Genomic DNA, 21,201 nt, shown 5'->3' with positions numbered 1-21,201 from the left:
GACTAACGAAGTTGAGGAACAGGCATTTGATCGTAGATTAAAAATATTAATTAATTGATATTATATAAGTACACGTTTAGTTTCAAAAACACTATGATTTTAATAATAATGCAGTTTTTATGTAAATGGGATTTATTTGTTTATTTTTACTCTCTTTTCCACGTTTTTTTACATTTTTAATCTTTCTATTTTGTATTGATGAACTTTTGTACTGATTATTTGCATTATACCGACAAAAAGATAACGTAATTTATTTTGAAATACTCCATTTTCTCTTTGCACCGGACTACAAACTAATACAATAGAACGGAACAATGTGGGAGAATAAAAGTTTGACACAGCCAAAGCTTCGGGTTTCTCATTAAACGCAAAATCGACAAACTTGTTCGACAAAAGAAATGTCAATTTCGTCTTAAAACGGGAGGGAGGAATGATTTCAAGAGGTCTCGTGTTCCGCTGTCCGTTTGAATCGTTTCGACTTGGTATTTCCCGAGGCGTGGAAAATGGTAATTGCCACAATTTCTCTACCTCTTATCCCGCTCTCCCGAACGAACGGAAAGCGGATCAAACGGAATTTTCGTTGCAACTTTGATTAAAGTGTAATTATTGAGGTCGCCCGAAGGAAGGAATCTCGAGGACTATCTTCTCGAGGAAAGAAAATCTTGTTACAAGATTTCGTTCCGAGATACTGCTCCTTTCTGGTGACTCCTCTCTTTTTCCGGCTACCTCTTGACCGAATAGAAATTTCGTGTATGTTCTTCTTCTTGTAAGTCGGCTAAAAAAAAAGTTGCATCCGATGCAACAAATTACATTGTAATGTCTTGAACAAATATCCGCCATATTTTTGCAATAACTTCTTTTTATTTGATAATTATTTCTTATTTATTAATTAATTTTTTTAAACCGTGTCTTTGTCTTACATTGCTTTTATCGTGCCCCAAATAATCACGTCAATTAAATCAGTGAAATGTTGCAAATAATGAAACGGTTATGCAACAAAATCTCGTTTGTATCTTTTGTCTTTGTCAACGCTACGTTTTTATAATGATTTTTACGTGTATATGTATATGTTAATTATATATAAGATATAACTACTTAGATAATTAATATATATATATATAATAAAATATATAATCAATACATATGAATTATACAATTTGAACTCCGTTCGCTGCTTCGCGATTTTATCGGAGTTTTTTCACGTTCTTTCCGGACACGAGCGTGTGTTTGCGAATTCAATTGCAAATTCTCCGAGTGCGCCGCGCGTGATAAATCGGGGACAGAAGGCGTCATCATCCCTTTCGTACTACTTAAACTTGTGGCGCATCGCCCGTTTCGATATACCCGCATACGCGAACTGACGCGCCTTGAATTTAATGATCGTCGGCGGCAAATCTGCGGATATCCAGAGCAAGCGACGGCGGAGGTGCCGTTGCCTGGGTTGCAAACGACATAACGCGTTTAGAGAAGCGCCGCGGCGCGTATCGGCGTAATGTGATTCCACGCCTGGAAATTCCTGAATTCATCGAATCTCCATGTGAGAAACTTTCCGCGATCAATCTCGACTTGCGTTAATTACAATTGCGTTAAAACGCGATACTATCGCGCGAACGATGATTATGAACTATCGCGAATTTTCGCACACTTCAGGTGCACATGAGTCTCTTAATTTAGATTCTGCTGAATGGTTTTCACGGCAGTTTCGTAAAACTTTGTTTGTGAGACAGTATTATTTTTAGATTATTCTTGAATTGAAGTTCTTAAATTGAAGTTTTATTTATGTAATGTCGCAACTACTTCGGCGAAGATGAGACAGAGTGGATATTATTATGTAATTTATTAAAGTTCGATGTATATATATATATATATATATATATATATATAACATTTTGTATATTTTGTATTGTATATCTTATATATAAATACTCTTTTAAGTGTCTGAAGGAACTACTTAAACATATTTTTTTATTTTCAAAAAGATAAATAAAAATTAAAAAAAGCAAATAACACGCAAAAAATAACACATAAGGTAAACGTTCCAATGATCGGACACTGGCCGGACATTTGTTAAGGAAATAATTTTAACAAAAAAAAATTTTTTTATTAAAGAAATAATTTTAATTATTTTTGCTTAATTATTTTTGTTTCAGATATATTATTTCCAAACACAAAATTGGATAAGTTGATAATTTCTGAACACAAAATCGAATTAAAAAACAGTTAAATAGGACCAAAAAGCCGGAAAATCGGATTAAAGTTGTCAATTTGATGCGACGCAGATGATAAATCTCATATTACTGAATGCGTGACGAAATTTCCGCGCGCTGAAATTTACTTTCCGGTTGAGCAAAGAGGAGATTTCGGTCATCTGTCCAGAGCTCGCGGATGTTATACCGGCATGACGACAGCTCCGGAGGCCCTTTTGTCGGCTCGCGTAGGCGTAGAGGCCGTCTTGGCAACTTCCTCCGCTCCGGAGTCGATGGAAGTGGCCCGGCCACCGTCGGGAGGATGTCACAATTAATGCTGAACAGAGCTCGTTAGCACGTTTCCTTTTTCCCTGACTCATATCGCCGATGGCGACCGCCACCGCCGTCGAGAGAAATCGGGTATCGCGAGATTTGATCAAACACTTTCACATACGTTAAGTAAAAACAAAACCATATTTCTTTCAGAAACGCACGCTTCATCTCAATATTTACTACGTGTGTGTTGTTTCTGCAAAAAAAAAAAAAATTCACAGTAATCGCGTTGCCGCGTCGAAATAAAACTTGCCGAGTCCATTAGTTGCTAACGAGTTAAACTTACTCGATCGGCACGCTGTACATCAATTAATTAACCGCTCATCTTCCGTTCGATCGAGATATCCATTTTCGTCGGGCGGACGACGATACCATTTCTGCGTTGATGTGTGCGTGTGTGTGGGTGTGTGTAAGTGGCTCGATTCTCGGCGCTATTTAACGTCATCGTGTCCCAACCGGCGCCATAAATCACAACGAGATAAAGCCTCGTGTATATAAGGAACTTCTCGCGCCGGAGTTCTCTCTCGTACCGGAAACAGAAGTTAAGTCGACACTTCCCACAATATTGGTCTCGTCTCTCTGCGTCTCATATGAAATGCGATATCACGTTTGCCGGGCGAAAGATGATCGAGGAATATAAGTGGTTTTCGACAGACATGAATAATGGTTGGATATCATCATTAACGGTTTGACTTCGGTGATGTATTAAATCGCGCGCAAATTTGTTTTGTACGTGATATTTTGTCGATGTACTCTTTATATCAGAAATCTGCGCTCAATTCGGCTCAATTTTTTTATATTACTTCTATCTGGATTTTTGTTAATTTTTACCGATGTCGATCTTTTTAGAATCAAAAACGCGTAAACCTTCGTAGAAGAATGAAGGAACAAAAGTTTGCGAACAAAAATTAGCGTTTGGTTCTGTTTAGTCTTTTTTTTTTTTATTTATTTAATTGCGACGATATGCAAAGCCTGTATTATATTTATTATATTTGTTACGAAGTTTAGTTTTGTTTGAAGAAAAGCGGCGAAATAATATTCAATGTTATTTTTTTCCTCTCCCGGAAGCGCTATGTCAATATCGGGAAGCGCTCGAGCTTGTATTATGGATAGTGTTGGTTAATTTCCTGGCACACAAATATATACACTAAGCGCACGACTGTGTGACACGTAATGTGGTTATAATCAGCTTACAAGAGCGCTACAAAACGATATGACCGGGCCGTCATGCTGTTGGTTCGTGTATTATATTTGTGCGCCTCCTCACAACGCGGTGGGACTTTAAACGTAACATACGCGGGGGAAAGCTCGACGAGCGTGAATCGACCCTCGCAACTCCGTTGAAACAGAACAAACGAGACTCGCCTCACCGCTAATTAGATCTCGAAAAGTGGGTCGCGTCATTCTAGTTCACGTTGAAGAGGGGAGGATACAACTCCTCCTCTCGTCCGCGCAAAATTTTTTAGTCAATGTTCACTCCGTTTCTCTCTAAAGCAGTGCATAAATTTTCGACTGTTTTTGCGAAAACATAACTCGCAAAAACCTAACTTTGAATTTGTGGCTCACAATAAGAAGAATTGAGACACCGGTGTGTCGTTCATCTCGTAGATGATCTGATTCCAACCCTCGTTCTCTGGAGAAATGGGAACGAGGGTTGGAAAACCAGAGTCCACGTACGTAAATGCGCATGTCTCTGTTGTCCGTAAAACTTTGATGGCGGTGAGACAAGCAGAAAATACGAAATGCCTTAAAGATAATTTATTTTAGCAACTCTGCAAAATTTTTTAACGCTTCAGCACGACACGTGCCACCGAAATGGGAGCGCTTTTGGGGAAAAGTCGCTGAGAAAAGCAGCGAAACAACAACGTCACAGTGTGTGATGTTGATAAAAAAATAAAAACAAAAAATAGACATACAATTAAAGTAAAATAAATATACACTAAATAAATAAATATACAATTTGAAACAATAAATATACAATTTTGACGAATAGTTCTTCTCTAACTTTAAAAATTTATATTTACTATAAAATATATAATTGTCACGTATAGAGCAAATTATGCGCAATTATAGAAAATTAGTCCTATAATTTTTTTAAATCCTATCAAAAAAGCGTGTGTAAATAATCACAATCGATTCTCTCGATATTGATTATTGCCGCTAAAGACACGTGTCTTTAAAAACGTGACTAAAATAAAGTCATGTAACAGAGGGAACTAAAAAAACACACGTGACAGAGAAAACTGAAAAAACAACATGTGACTTTAGTGTTGTTTTTTTCTTCTTCTTGTCACGTGACCTTTAATCATGTTTTTTAAATACTTTAATCACGTTTTTGAAGACACGTGACTGTAGTCACGTGTTATTTTTCCACTTCTTCTTTTTACTATTTTTTGATTTTGATTTTCATGCGTTATATTTCTGACATCTCTCTTTAATGTGTATTAAATGGTTTGTAGACGTATATACTAGCTGTCATCGCGGTGGCATGGTTATGTTTACTGACACAACACGTTAAAATGAAAAATAATAGCGCGCGTTTGTGTTGTGCTAGTATATAAAAAACAGGTGACATAATAGAATGTTGCTTCGTTTTCTGATATTTTATCTTCAAATTTCTGCGTATTATATTCCGTCGGTTGGTCTTACGGATATTTCACTTAGTCACAATTTTGAAATAAACTAAATCCACGTAAAATGAAATGTAGTGCGCGAGTACAACAAAATACGAAAAATTTATACGAGAAAGAAAGAGAAAGAGAGAGAGGATTGTAATCATGGTTTGTGATGAATAGAAACCGACGTTTTCCAGCAAGCTGACGCGAATGTGGGAGGAGCGTGTTACACGTGTTCGCAGGTTGCGGCCTTTATAATGAAACGCATTTGTTTCACGGGAATTTCTCCGAAGGGCGAAACGCACTAATTTTGCGGCGGGCTTAATAGAGGAGTATTATCTGATTCGCATTTATCAATGGCACTGATTGGTTGTACTAATTACTGTCTCTGCTTTCTGTCTGTTTTTCATTGAAGTTTTTTAAACCGCATATTTTTTTTTCAACGCAAATACTTGATATTTTTTATATAGCAAGTACCGCGGGTGCGCGCGCAAATTTTAAGTTAAATATTTTTGCAAACTTTAAATCCGAAATTATTGTTTTGTTAATTACACGCGTTAACACACATTCTTGAAATGCGCTTAATATTCAGTCACGAGCGCGAGAGATCTTCGCGCGAGTTGTATTTAAATAATTTTTAAAAAAGTTAATAGGAAGAGAAGTGTGTACAGTGGGAAGAAAATGTTGTAGGACGCAGTTAGGTGGTTAACGTGCTACGGCACGATCCAATTTGACGCGATGACAAATGACAGTTTGTAGAATATCCGACATAGTTTGCGCGCCGTGCTTCTTTATTGATTTCAATCTGACATCTATTTGTGAAGTTTTTTCTCTTTACAGGGCGACGCGTGTAATACAGCGGAGGACATTTATAAATTATTGTGATTTTACAATTTATTTTTTACGCGAACGTATCCTTTTCCAATCAAATCGAATTTAAATCACGTTTAAATCACTTTTCCAAACACCTTCTTTTTTTTTAAATTACATCGAGAATTGCGCACAGAGATCTTTACGCTCGTCGTAACTACCGATCGATCGGGAGGAAATTATTCGAGTTTTCAATTTCTCGTTATTTCGCTCGATGAATGGCACAATAAATCGCAATTGAATTGCGAATCCTTCATTACTTCGCAATTTTGTTTTCTCTTTTTTTTGGCCAAATTAAGTACGTTGCGCGAATATGTATTATTATCGTTTATTGCGAATGTACGAGGTATAACTGCAATTATTTCGCGAAATTTAAATAGATTTTTATCGATAGGTTGAATTGAATCGCGCACGTGGTCGAGTTAATCTCCGATGCGCGATACGTATATATTTTTCTCTTTTTGCCCTCGGAACAGGAAGAGAAAGGAATATATATTCAATAAAATCTACCGCAATCACGTCGATCCGAAAAAAAATATACGCGTTTTTCATTACACGATACGTAGCAGCAGTTTTAAAAATCTCGTTTTTTTCTCGGATGTTTTTTTGCCAACTAAATTGCCTTTATGATACGACCGGAAGTGAGCTATTTTCCGAGGAGGAAAAAAAAGAACTCGCACTCGGCACTAACTTGCCAACGCACGTAAATAGCTTTCTCGTTACATCGCGTATTACGTGAGTCTAATCTTCCTTATTTTTGTTCCGCGTTTTTATTCGCAATTTGTATTCAACATTTTGCTTGGAAAATTGTCGCGCGACTCCTTGTGGAGTTGCGCCGCATTTTCTACGAAATAATAATAATTCTTTTCTCGATGCGTTTTAGAACGCTACCAGATGTTGCGCGTCGCTTGTGCAATTTCACGTTACGTTGTTTGTGAGCAATAGTAAAACAAAATGTTCAGACAAAAATAACATATACAAGTTCTTTGAATATCAAATAAATTGTTATGAACGAATAAACAAAGTGTACGACTCTCTCAGTATTCACCTATAACAAGAAAAATAATAAGCCAGTGTGACAAGCGTCGGGCGCAAGATAGTATTTTTTAAATTCATATTTTTTATATGTTTTTTATATTGTCGGAGAAGTTAGTGTAGAAACGTTGAGTATATAAAAATAAATCTATAATTTTTTAAACACATCCGGTTTATGCTCGTTCTCGGCTTTTAAATTACTTATTTTTTTGTATGTTTTAAACAAACAGTATTTTTGTTGGTCTTATTTTTTATAAAATATTTTTAAAAGCATATTAAACGCGCATTATAATTTGAATTAAATTTTAAAAAATCTACATCGGATTCTTGATTTGCATCTCGTATATAAAAATAATTTGTTTACTTTCTTGTGAATGTAGTTAAGAAAAAAAAACCGTTGCGCGAAAAAAAAAACACCTGGCTATCAAGAGTTATAATTTGATACGTTATTTTCCCAGAAACAAATTAACGATCGCGCTATATTAGTTGACGCGCGGTACACACACACGTACACACGTAACACATTACATAATGAAGCAATTTCAAACTTTCCTGAATGCATTATATTCAGCCAGGATATTTGTTGTGTACGCGGAATGCAGCGTCATCGACGAGTTGCATGGAAGTACAGCTACAATGTAGCCGCGAGTTTCGCGGCTGCTTGTGAAAAGTCGATCGCCTTTAACGACACGTTGATCCCTTCACACGACGAACTCGACCGCGACGTACGTACGCAATATCGATTTTGTCACTTACCGCAAATACAGCGCAGGCGTAAAACAGAGTCCCGCAACTGTTAATCGCGCCGCGTACAAAGCGCAAAATCGCGTTTTTTTTTTTCATAATTGTGGAAAACAAACTGAAAGACTGTCACAAAACCGTGCCTCGAAACTGAAGCTGGAAATTCGCGCGAAATCATTAGCAAAGGAAATAACCAACCGTATCTCTCGTCGCGATAATCTCGTTTAGCGAACGGATATGTATCTACACCGGATGTACGCGTTCTCGCGACAAAAATTACGTTATTCGCGAATGTATGAATTATTTTTCATGCGAAAAACCCACTGTTGTTGCATTTCTTCTATTTTCTCGTTGCTTCGTATCTCGTTTTCAGGTTGACGATAACACACACTGACACTTGTTGAGATTAATTTGACTGTTATAATTATTGTTTATAAAAACATATGAGGTGTTTTTTCTCCTCTTCGAATGCGAATCTCTGCGAACTATTCAGTGCGACAATCCTTTGTCAGAAAAATCTCACGCGAACGCAATGCGATGAGTGTTTTATTCACAATAAAATTTCCTCTTTCCTCTCTCTCTCTCTCTCTCTCTCTCTCTCTCTCTCTTTCTCTCTGTTTCTATTTGATTCTTTCTCTCATGTATTTTTAAGTTCTCTCTAAGTCACGAAAAGAAACTACCTTCTATTCTCTCGTGAGCGGCGCGAAGTCTTTTTACGACAGACCGCGTTTTCCGGCGGCGAGTTTACATCGCGAATGCTGATTGGTTCAGAGCTTTTCTCGTTCCCGACCTCGACCCTCTACCGTCAATGCATATCCGGTACACCTCATTCGATTATGTCTCGCGTGCGTCTTGCTGCGTTATCACGTATGAAACTGACTAGTGCAATCCAATTATCGTCTTGACGGCGTCACGACAGATCTCGCTCGCGCGGATTTTATTCAGCTTTTATACGTTACGAGGCGCCGAGAGCTTTTATTCAAGCTGGTTTCAAACGGCTGACTGTGAGAAAGATTGCCGTAGAAAGAACATGCGAGATATTTGTATTGATGCAGCAAGTTCAGAACCAAAGTGTTGTTGTTTACGTGTAATCGCGTACACATGCCGCGTTGTGCAATTTTTTAAGCAATTTAATTCTCATGTGTGGACTTTTTTTATTATAAGTTTAAATAATTCGAGAAATATATGATTAAAAACAATAAAAATATATAATAATATATAGAAATATATAGTAAATAATAAAAATATACAATATTAAATAATTAGAGAAATATAGTATTAAAGTATATACACGTACATTTTTTACACAGTCATAAAAACATTAAGACATATTAAAAATAGTTTTTAATATTGTGTTTGGTCACAATAGAGTCTTTTGATATTATATTATTGACCAAATATGTGACATTAAATTAATTAATTCGGACTGAAAATTTGTCACAGATTTGTCGCGAAAATATCGAGTCCGATTATTTAAATAAAAATGCGTTTAAAAAATTTTAATTCAAGGTGGCTCGCATATCTAATAGAAAGTCGATATTTTTGCTTCCAACTGCCGGTAGTTTTAATATCTCGCGACAATATGTAAGCAAGATGTAAGGAACGACGTTCGCTGAATTCACGAAGATGTGTTATAAATTTGCGGCGCCACTCGTACATCTTCTCTTCCTCGAGGTGACGTCTGACGTCGTTCGGGGGTTAGTAAGCGCGGGGGTGAGTATCGACTATATATCGCGACTTCTAATTTTCACTGTCGACCTTGGGCAAAGAAATCGTAAATTTTTCACGCCCACGTGTTCTATCTGGGTGTGGCAGGCCGCGACGAGAGAGAGGAAACAGATGGACGACGGCTGAAAGAAACAGCGATTCGTTTTTGTGAGACAAAAGTTTTTCTTGTTCTCGCATTTCTTTCTTCTGCCATTGCAACGCCTCGAAAATCTCACACGCGCCCATTGTCCTTTTGTTTTTTTTTTATTACAATCTCATGAAAAGAGTATGCTCTCTATATTCCACAATTCTGGATGCGAACGTCGTTCGTTGAAACTTGCGAAGAAATACGTGATAGCGTCTTAGGAAGGTATTTCTTTCGTAAAAAACCCGAGATTTTTTTTGAAAAAAATCAAGTAAAAACTTTTGATTTAGTTGAGAACTCTCCACTTTGTTTTCACGAATTTCCAATTTAAAAATTTGTTAATCAGAAAAATGAAAGACGTACAAAACTGTACAAATATCAAATTTTTGTTTGTTGCAAAATTCAATTGGCGAATTGCGAAGCGCATTTTTTTCGCCGGCCTCCGCGAATGTTTCCCACGACGCATTTTACTTCGCGCGTAACTAACGCAAATTTTTGGGATTCCGACACGGCAAGTAAACGCAACCCATACTTTGTGTACTGTTGCCGGGGAAAGTCCGCGAACGTACCCTGTAATCAGATCTCACTTTCGCCCGACCGAATTCAAAGCGGATAAACATTTTTATTTCGGCGCAGGTGCGCGTTCTGGTTTTGTGACGTGCGCGTTTATCTGTAATTACGTTAATGCAATGTATTCTCACCCCCTATTCCCCGACTTTCTCGACGAGATTATCGATTGCGAGAAACCGTGACGTGGAGCCGATGTTGCACATTTGTGACTTTGATGTTAAGATGTTAATTTAACAAAATATCAGAACTAAACATTAACAACTCAATGTTGAGTTTATAAAATTGAATAACTGACAACCGAGCCAACGCTCGGTTCTCGATGAGCAATATACTTATGTTTACATACTTATATTTAAACAAATATATAAATATATTTTGTTAAGTTGAGCGGAACAATTTTTCGTCGCGATCAAATGTGTAAAAAGTTGATGCTGCGACCGCTCAGCAGCGTTTGAAAGTTGGCTCAATTACTTAATTAATTTTATACGTTTCTTATATTGACGACTCGAGTTTTGCGTTAATTTAAAGTATACAATATTAGAAATGAAAGAAGTAAATGCAATTAATGTAAATTTTTGTTAACGAAACATTTCTGCGTTATACGCAAATGGTTTTGTGACAATCTCGCGCGAGTGTTGAGTTTAAACTGGGTTATTCTTTTACTCCGAGAACTGCGGAATAGAGAAAGAATTAAAAAAAACAAAAAAAAATTGCGTGGCGCTCCACTTCACATTTTCATTACCGAGCTGCGTATTAATTTGCAGAATGGACCATGAGGAAACGCGGCACCGGCTGGTAGAAGACGAGCAGTCGGACGCGCTTGTACCCCATCGTCGATCGCCGTTGTCGACGCGTTTTCGATACATCCAGAGCCAGCGGCAGGTGTCGCGCGTGGCAGATACGAGTTTGACAGGTGTGATAATCGGGGGTGGCCCGGTCATTGCCGCCGCCGGGCCGGCGATGCGACGATGAGCTCGCCGAGGGTGCTGCTACCCCTCCACACCCGACCAAAGGTGAGAGATCTCGCAAAATTACATTCGACGAATCCCTACGTCTTATCTTTTTTTTTCAAGAAAAAGTGTTACTTTTAGCACTTTGTTCGCGAATTGAAGATCCGCTATTTTTGCCAGACTGCGGCCGAGTAATTTTAAACTTTACCTTCTCGCGAAAATATCTCGATTCGCTGAATATTTGACGAACTAGAGAGAGTGTTCGGAGAGCACAGAAAAACGATATGCCATGTGCTTTCTGAAAATTGAACAGTCGGATACGTTATTACTTTCTGTCGATACAAGCTGCGGCGGTTCAAAAGCAATTTAATGAACCTGAGGGCTGTGTGGAATATCACAACGATTATATATCAAACTTTAATCGATGTGTCGTAGAGTCTCTCCCATTGATTCACTCAACCGTTCGTTTTTCCGCATAAATGAGACAAAGTAACGAACGTACGAGGCGGGAAAAGCGCGTCTCTAAGATGGCCCGAGCGCGACGCGCGAAAATTGAAGAATCGCGGCGGAAGACAAAAGAACTAGGTTGTTAGGGTGAGTGGCTTTTGAGTGCCTAAAAAATCTCTCCCTCAATTTTTTTACAGCCCCGCGTAGTAGCAAGGCCGGGTAGTCTCGAAAACTGCAGCAACAGCGAGGCCGAACGACGAGGAGCGGCAGGCGGTTCAAGGCCGAAACTATCCGCGTGGCCATGGACCACGAAGCGAAGAACGGAACCAGCAGCCACGAGGAATACACCAATATTCACTTCATCGTCGGCGACCGCATGGAGACTTACACTTACAAGGCGAACCAGGTCACGGACATGGAACTCAAGGGTGAGTGGACTGCTTTCACCTTGTTGGCAACGAAACAAGTTTCATTGACTTTTCCGTCACTTATCGACTGAAACTCTTTAATTTTATTCATCATTTTTCAAATTACTCTTCCTCTATGAGAAAAAAAACAAACAAAAATTACGTCAAAATAATGAACTTTTTTTTTATAGATTTATATTGACGCAAAAGTACAGAGAAATGTTTAATTACATGTACATTTTTATTAGTGATTTTACAAAATCGAATCGCAAATTAACATGTTTACTGTGCGCGTTTGTAAAGTCACGAACAATCGCGTGGGAATACACATTCAAATTTTATCATTCGCGTTTTATTTGATTGTAATTAAAATCCAAACGCGGAAACACGCTGAGATTTAGGACTGTTGTTGTTGTTTTTTATTTATCAAACATGCATCCGTTAATAACAGCGAGAGGTGTTTTCATCATCGAAAGATCGATAGATTCGGCCAACACACACCCACCTACCCACACACACACACACACACACAATAAGATTCATCGCCCCGATCCGAGAGCATTCAATTTATCAGCGGTCTGATTGAATCGCGCGCGAGAAACAGCGTTTTCGCAAAGTTAGAGGCGTCCATTAATCTTTCCACGGCAGAGATACTTTATCCGGGTCGTCGAATATTTTGCCCTGTATGGCGTCTCCGGAACTTTTCACTCGGGCTTTATGGTCGTACAGTAGGTGTATGGTACATACTACTTCGCGGTCGTGAAAGAGCTCGGGAGAGCGTAGGAGAAAGCTTTTGCTTCTCTCCGGCGAACGAATATATTTGACGTTCGCAGGATTTAACCAATTATCGATCGCGACATGACGCGCCGCGTCACACACCAGCCAATCCCCGTGGCCGAGACTTTTACGCTTTCGTCGTCCATCGCCCGATATGAAAGCTTCCCTTCCGAAAGCACTACCGAAATTATGTTTGCACACACTTCACCTTCGTATCGTGACCTATCGAGCGGACCGACGACGTCGACATCGTTTTCTCTCGGCTCGATCGAGTAGCCGTCGGCGTCTCTCTTGCAACCTTTTCTCCTCCCTCCCTTCCCTGTCTGGACGCAAAAATACGCACTTGTGTCAACTCATTCTGGTTTTTTCAATCCTTCCACGTGGCAAGATAATTATTGCAACTTTGAACGATAATTTCGAGAACACACACACACACACACACACACAGAAAAACGCCAAATCAAAAAGACTAATCAATTGAACATTTTTATCTCTACATAATTTACATTTTTATAAAATAAATTATATAATAATTTTATTATTATTATATATAACAATATTATTTGTATTATTTTTATTATTATAAAATTACATATCTATTAATTATTTTTTATCAACATAATATATATTTGCAATAATGTTTGACTTTCCCTAATTACAAATCAAATATTTAATAGTCTAATTAAGTCTTGTAATATATTACCTGTTTTACAATGAAATCTATCGCCAATTTAAATTATTAAAACATAATATATATCTCTTTGCGCATACGCGATAATTATAAATTTATTAATATATCGTGTATTATTAGCGCACCGCTATATATTCGGAAAATGAACTGTCAGAAATACAATATTACGATTTTCCGTAATGTCAATCAGTATATATTTATTCGCGCCTGCCTAAACATGCTTGCTGAATTGTCATGATAATTGCCCACCAAGCAAAATGGACGCGACGACGGTATTACGCAAATTTAACAACCTATTACTTGAACTAGGCTGCATTACGTAATTAAAATTCTAACACGCAGTTACAATGTGTACACTCGTGTACGCTAGTTAAGGGGAAACGAGGCTTTGTCAGCAATGATGTTACGAGAGCGGTTACACGACGGTACAAAGTCATACTACACAACGGCGGACAAGTCTTGTCATTGAGACCTTATCCTATAAACGTGATCTCCGATCTGTTGTGTCTGCACTAAAGCTCCCTCTTCCCCTCCCCCTAGCTTTCCAGTCCCTTTAACTCGCTGTTTGACACTCGGCAAGTCAGGCAACTCGCGCTCCGTTAAACTTTCCATTTAAAACTCCGAGCGCGTAACTTGGAACTGATGCAATATATATGCGGATCGCGTTTTGTCGCGTAAACTTTTCTACCGAACTCTGAATTATTACACGTTAAAGTCGCGCTAAAAAAAACGAGACCATTGTTTCAATGTCGATGCGGTAATCATTTTAAAAAGATATAACTCGCGTTTTCTTGTTCGCGGCGCGTGTCACCTATTTATGTAAAAAAAACTTTACTTTGTGTTAAAATTATGAGAAACGTTATCAAAATTATTTGTTGTTTTTAAATAATTAAGTTTCTACACACATATAATATTATGTGTGTAGAAGTATATAAATGATATACATATACACATACATATATAATTAACTTATATATAATATTATTTATACATAATATTAATTTATATACAACAAAATACTAGTAAAAACACTACGATATTAAGTTTGTGAAAAATCAGTAGCTATGAAAATTTAATAAATTAGAAGAAGTAAGAAAGTCAAGGACTCAATGTATATATAATAATTAAGTCAAACTTATACAGAGTTTTGTTGAAAAAAATAAACTTGTTTACCGCGCTGAGTCCTTCTTGACTTTCTTTCTCATTCTAATTTGTGAAATTTTAATAGCTACTGATTTTTCACAAACTTATAATATCGTAGTTTTCATCAGTTTTTTTTTTATGTTGATCTTGTAATCGCTTCACTCAGTTACTTTTTCAACAGAGTTGTGTGCTCTCACACAGAAGATTGTTACATGCCATTGTTATATTACGGTATTGTTATGACGGTCCGTATTTTCCCAGGATGCTGACAAGCCACCGCATCCTTCTACCCCAGTTCGGGATGGGAGGGGGGGATAGAACCGTGGAACACGTTCCGCCGTGGTCGTTCTCGTTTTCCTTATCGCAGTTGCTTCCACTTAACTAAAAAGCCTTTTAACGAGGCCGACTATGCGAAAAATGTGTGCCGCGAGGATGCCACGCAACCGATCGATACTCCATCGCGAGAGGGTTGAAGTTGCTCCGCTTTTCGCTCCGAGAATAAGAATTTCTCGACTTGTGAAGTGCGGAAAATACACATGTCCTCTCTCTCTCTCTTGCTCCTTCAATACCGGAATGAGGTTTTTCCGATAATTATTCATCGAGCTATGTCGGCGAGCGGCGAATAGCTTCGCAGGAGAAAAAGAAGAAAAAAAAACACACAATGTTGCGAAAGTAGTTATAACAAAAATGAAGGAAACTTCTCTCTCGTTGCACAGCCGTGCTTTTTGTTTGCCGGAACGTGAAAACGTGTCTAGCTCTTTTTTTTTATTGATTTTTTTTTTTTTATCAAAGTTCTCGCAATTTCCCGAAGGGGACTGTTAAAGCAAAGCTGACCCCGAACCTTCGGAAAATCAAATGTTCTATTTGACGCAGTTTTCCGAGACTCGCGCGGCGGATGACCAACACGTTGCCCGACACGTGCGAACGATCGCTTTCGGCTGGTTCTATATCGATTAAAAGTGAAATTGCGCGCGGCTCGCGCGAGATCTGTATTTATTTCTGTACTACTCTCTCCTGAAATAGAACGACGCGAAACAATATGAAGTAAGAGCAAAAAAAAAAAGGCTCTAAGTTTAACGAACTAAATAAAGATGTAAAAGTGAAAACGACGTTAAGAGCAAAACACGATCAAACTCTCGCGAGACATTTTTTTTGTTTTTTATTTCTCGTCTGTCATAAGTGAATTTTTTAAACTTTTATCACATAAAAAAGACAACGATGTTTTTCAAGTTTGTGCGCTGTTTGTTTTTTCCTCGCATCGAGAACAGCGTTTCGTTACAAAAATCGCGAATCTGATTGACCATTAGAAACTTGGGAGAGACGTGCTTGTCTTCTCATTACGAACAATTTGTCTTGCGTCATTTCTTTTGACGTTTTTGCTACCGCTAACGTGGTCGTTTTGTTACACGGCATGAGCAAGCTTTCGTCATCGTGATATCTCATTATCCGAGACGAGAAATTAATATCGGATGCCGTCATTATATTCTCTTATTACAACGAGATTGTTGTACGCGATCCGAAGTCGCAGACATTGCGAGACGGCGCGCTGCTGCATCTCGTCGACGCGAACATTCTCGAAATTTTACTCACCGCCCGACAGATAATTCTCTTTATTATCTTCGGACAAATAATTGAATTCAATTCTTCATCTTTTTCTTGAAACGTACGAACGCAACGCAATCATCGGGAGAACGCGAACGACCGCTTTTTCTTTGACAACCACCGCCCGGAGCAAATATTGCTTGCTCGAAACAAATTTTCCGGTTTTCATTCTTTGCCACTTCGCGAAGTGGGCAACTAAACACACGTAATGGGTGCATTTGCGCATTTACCTGATGCAACACGCGGCCTCTACATGTACAGACACACAAATATCGATTGTTGGGCCGAGGCTCTAACGTGTCCGCGACCCCACCTCCCATCCAATCAACTCACGTCTCGAACATCCTCCCTTTTATCGCTTCTCAGCGATAATATCGCGTGAATTTTGCAAAGATATTTAATTTTGAATTATTATTTTGCTCAAGAAACACAAAAATCTTGAAGTTTACTGATGAAATAAATCCAAACCAGTTTCCCGAAAAAAAAAAAAAAAAAAAAAGCAAATTCAACAAAAGTATGTAAAAAATAACAAATGTTATGTCACACTTGACTTGCATTTTGTCAATCTGTTTGACCATAAATTGAAAATTAGGGTTACATTTGGTCAAGACGTTCTCTTTCCAAAAAAGAGAGGATCTCTTTGTTTTTTTCAAGTAGAAAGAACCATTTTTTCTCCGACGATTTGCTTCGAGCCCGCTAGTTCGTGAACAGCTTCTCCTCGGGGTGCATAAATAAAATTATGCAGTTTAATTACGACGAAAGGCGGAATGAGAAATTGTGGGAGTTATGAAAAATTGCTGTGTTTGAAAATGAGTTACTTGGAAAGAGAGGAGAGAAAAGAGAAAAAGATGCTCTTTCTCTCTCTCTTTTACATGTATATATATATAAAATTTTCTTTTGCTTCTTTGTGCATTTGTGTCCATCTCCGCCTCGACACACGACGGACGTCGTTCGTTTTATTTGCACGGAATCGCCGGGAGATTTTCCGCCGTCGTCACCAGAACGAACGAAGTCCGAACGAAGTCCCGGAAATCGAGTACCGCGGAGTTATTGGCGGCGGAACCGTTTCCGGGATTCGCTTCCGGAATGCGCGAGATGAAGCGCAAACTCGTCGTCGCGCAGCACGACACCTATTTGCGGGAATCGTTTTTCCTCTTTCCCCGCGCAATCAGACGCGTCGGGAACTCAATTTGCTGAGTCGAGAGTTTATTTCGCGCGCGTCGAAGAAGGCAATGTGTGTTTTCGCTGCTTTGCAGAATTTATTTACTTATCAGTTACGCGCGCAACGCGACTTTGTCACAGATTAAACGAAACGGTTTTGCATTGGGACTTACTGGGATTTACAAAGGATTGAATGAAATTTCTTTCTGTCTCTCTCTCTCTCTCTCTCTCTCTCTTTACGGACTTGTGATTTTATTGAACGTACAATATGTCAGCGACGTCTCGAACAAACGCCTTCCGACGTGCGATGGCGCGTCCTACTCCTCGCCCCAATGATATTGGCCTCAACAAAATAATGAATAAATTGAGCGTGGGTTACAATAAAAATATAATCGTCCGCCGTATATCCATGATTCATGATTCATTATCCTGTTACTGTCAATGAACGGTTCAGAAGTTAGCTCGCCCCACTGGTTCCGTCGTGTCGCACCCTTCCTTCGCGCGTACAAGCAAGTACACATACATACATATTGTCTATGCTTCATTTCGCTCCGCGTCGTGCGAATCTGCCCGGCATTTCGTTGCGCATCATACTCGTCATGAGGCCCCCCTCACAACACACAATCGGACCCTTTGTACCGCAGCAACTCGAACTCCGCTCCGCGACGAATTTCCCCAACGTATTTTCATAAAAATTCACGCAACGCGGAAAAAAAAGATTTTCATTATTATTCGCGGAAATGAAAATTTGTGTGTGTTTAAATAATACATATAATATATAATAATATTAAAACGTTATATATTTTAATTTATATAATTTAAATATATAAAATATAATTATTTTTCAATATATATAATTAATATATTTAATATATGTGATTTATATATTTAATATTTATATACATGTACGTGTAAAATAAAAGTTCACGTGAAAAACACAGTAGTATAAAAATTTCTCATTATGCAACTCATGATGTTTCACGAATTCTCACAGAGAAGATATTTGAATACATATCTCCTCTCCCATGTACGGTGTATAAATTTTTTTTTGCTGAAAACAGAGGAACTAAAGCATTTGTAATGTTTTATGCAAAACAGTCGTAATTTTACTTGAACTTGCGCTGTGTCAGATATAGGACGATTATGTTAATGTGAGCTTTGACAAACAAATAATATAAAAGTAGATGTTAATCAAATTGTTTGAGAATAAAAATGAGAGGCAGAGAGAGAGAGAGAAGAAAATATTTATATATTTTTAAATAATATGTACGAAATTTTCATTTTACATGATGCGTGTTACGTTTCAATGAAGAACAGTTGCAATTATTTATGACAATTACTGAGCTAAAAAACAGCGTGTTCTTGTGATAATTAATTTGTGCTACACTAATTGAATTAATTGCGCGGAATCGTGCGTTTTATGCGAAACTTTAGCAAAAACTTTGTTACGGGGTGCGGAAAATGTGATTAAATCGAGTTGTTATTAAATAATTGTCAGAGAAAATTGTGCGTGTGTGTATTTTTGTCTAAAATGTATTAAATTATAAGTGTATTAAATTATAAAAGATACGCAAAGAGTTCTGATTAAAAATATACATATGAATATAAAATTGAAGTATGCACTTTGGAGGAATGTTTTATGTATAAAAGCTATCCCGTGCATTTTACATTGAAGATCTAAATTTGTCAACAACTTTATTTTATTTATCATTAAAGTGAAATATTTCAGTAGATTTTCGCGCGAAAATTTATTTTCTTCATTTTGCACAAAACAGTCGTAAATTCTCTTTTATCGCGAGTTTCTGTTTTGCAAAGATTGTTTTTCTCTTGTACACATTTACTTTATACAAAAATTCTCTTGTACGCAACGCTATGACGTATTGATACCGCACGATCTAATTATGGCACAGTTGACGATTCAGGGACGGCCAATCAGTCGTGTTCCTGAATTGCGAAGGATGCTCGAAGCGCTTCACGTCTCGGTCAAGCGCCGCTTCTTGAAGTCGATCGACTCGACGGATGATGTGGCGTTTGATGAAAGTTCACCTGTGAATTCTTACAACAACTCGTTAACCAACCCCCGACGATCTCTCCCGCGACCTTTGCTTACACCGCGCTCACCAAGTCTAATTTAAGACTCATTCGCGTTCAACCTTTCGTCAGAAATGCCTCGCGCGATTCACGTGGCTAAAGTGGCTTGAATTTCTCCAACTCTCTAATGGACGAGAGTGATACCGCTCGCGTGTGTAAAGGCTCCGAAAGTCCCAGAATTATTGATTACCGCTTAGGAAATATCGTCGCTTGTCGTTTTTTTCTTCAAACACATCAAAATGATTAACCTTTTACTTGTGTGCGCGCGAAGAAAATGCGCATTTAATAATACGCGAACTCTGAAAAATTCGAATGAGAGACGCACCTTTCTAAAAGTGTTTTTATATTCTTTTTATTCTTTAAAAAAGATGTACTCTCACACACACACAGACACACAAAAGATACTTTATATCTACTTTCGTTGCAAATATATGAAGACGTATAGGAATTGTTCGCAAAGTGTGCTCTCACGATAAAAAACAAACAAGAACCTGATGAAGATAAGTTTCCGCGATTAGTGAACGAAACTTTTTTGTTTGCTTATTCGCGTAATCCGGGCACGTTTATGGTCCTTCATTGGGGGTAGATATTTCGTGAAAGAACTTTCGTAAAGAACTTATTCGGGATATCTCGGCTTAACCCCAAGGTAAAGAACACGGAGAATTCCGGAATTGTGATAAAGTCGATATTAATCTTGGCTTTTTGTATAATTCATGTTCGGTCTCATATGTTGATCTTGGAAGTTGATGCAGTTTTATTTAGCTCTTTATTTTTAGTTTGGTATAAAATATATTGTGTGTGCTAAGAAATAGACCAGATTTTAATTGTTTAAGCTTTTGGCCGAAATCGAGCAACTGATGCTAAAAAATTTAAGATTTATTCTTAACACACACATACACATTTTTTCCCCTCTCTAAACGTTTTTACATAAACTTGTGCTTTTTTTCTTAGCCGATAACAAAAAATATAAATTACAAAATATGAAATGTAACAAAACATAATTATAAATAATTATAATAATAAATATAGGTAATTATAATAAATTTATAATTAATAATAATAAAATTATAAATAATTCAAATGTAATTATAAAATTTATAAAATATAAATTAAAACATATGTAATTGAACAGAGAATGTCATGAACATAAAATAAGCTTACACAAAGCACATTATTTTTATTAAAAACTTCAACATATACATCCTTAAATACTAATATATATGTAATAATATGTAACAACAATATTTAACAATATTTAATTTTTATTTAAAAAGAAATCTGCTTTTCTCTTTCTTGCATGAGAAATTTAGGAATGCAACGTTGGACAGTAAACATTTCAGTTGTGAATTTTTTGACAACAACCAAAATAGCAAACTAAATCATGTTTTTCAAATCTTTGTATGAAATCTGAATATTTCCGCGTCACTTGAAAGATGTAAGTTTATTTTTACAAGCACACCGTGTGTTACTCTTTCTTCGATAAAAAAAATTGCAATGTTTTATCGAAAAAAGTGATACGGTGATTCGATTAAACAGTTATACAAAGAGTAGTGTGCAACGCTTCTACATATGGATCAATATTTCCTTTCGTCGCGTAATATTTTTTGCGATAGCAGAAAAATAAAAAAAAAAAATAAAAAAAAAAAAAATATCAACGCGCGGAATATTCGGTTTCCGCCACGCTTGCTCGATTTCGGCCGCACTTTTTTTTTCTTCGGCGTCGTAAAAAT

The 21,201-nt window shown here is 37.5% G+C and overlaps 1 protein-coding gene across 2 annotated transcripts in view; it reads left to right on the top strand.

Annotated features, from left to right (window-relative positions):
* The window catches only part of LOC109854380, a 131,406-nt gene that overhangs the window by 78,535 nt on the left and 31,670 nt on the right, over nucleotides 1-21,201 (top strand). For both annotated transcript variants that reach the window (XM_020427425.1, XM_020427424.1), the window contains 2 exons: nucleotides 10,967-11,215; nucleotides 11,797-12,027. In XM_020427425.1, coding sequence (XP_020283014.1) covers nucleotides 11,901-12,027 — 127 coding nt within the window. In that variant the 5' untranslated portion in view covers nucleotides 10,967-11,215; nucleotides 11,797-11,900. The remainder of the gene's footprint in view (nucleotides 1-10,966; nucleotides 11,216-11,796; nucleotides 12,028-21,201) is intronic.

Source organism: Pseudomyrmex gracilis, unplaced genomic scaffold, assembly GCF_002006095.1.
Source record: "Pseudomyrmex gracilis isolate BER0280 unplaced genomic scaffold, ASM200609v1 scaffold_64, whole genome shotgun sequence".
Classification (NCBI taxonomy): Eukaryota; Metazoa; Arthropoda; class Insecta; order Hymenoptera; family Formicidae; genus Pseudomyrmex; species Pseudomyrmex gracilis.
Note: the sequence above shows the minus strand (reverse complement) of the source record. Positions and strands in the feature narration are given on the sequence as shown.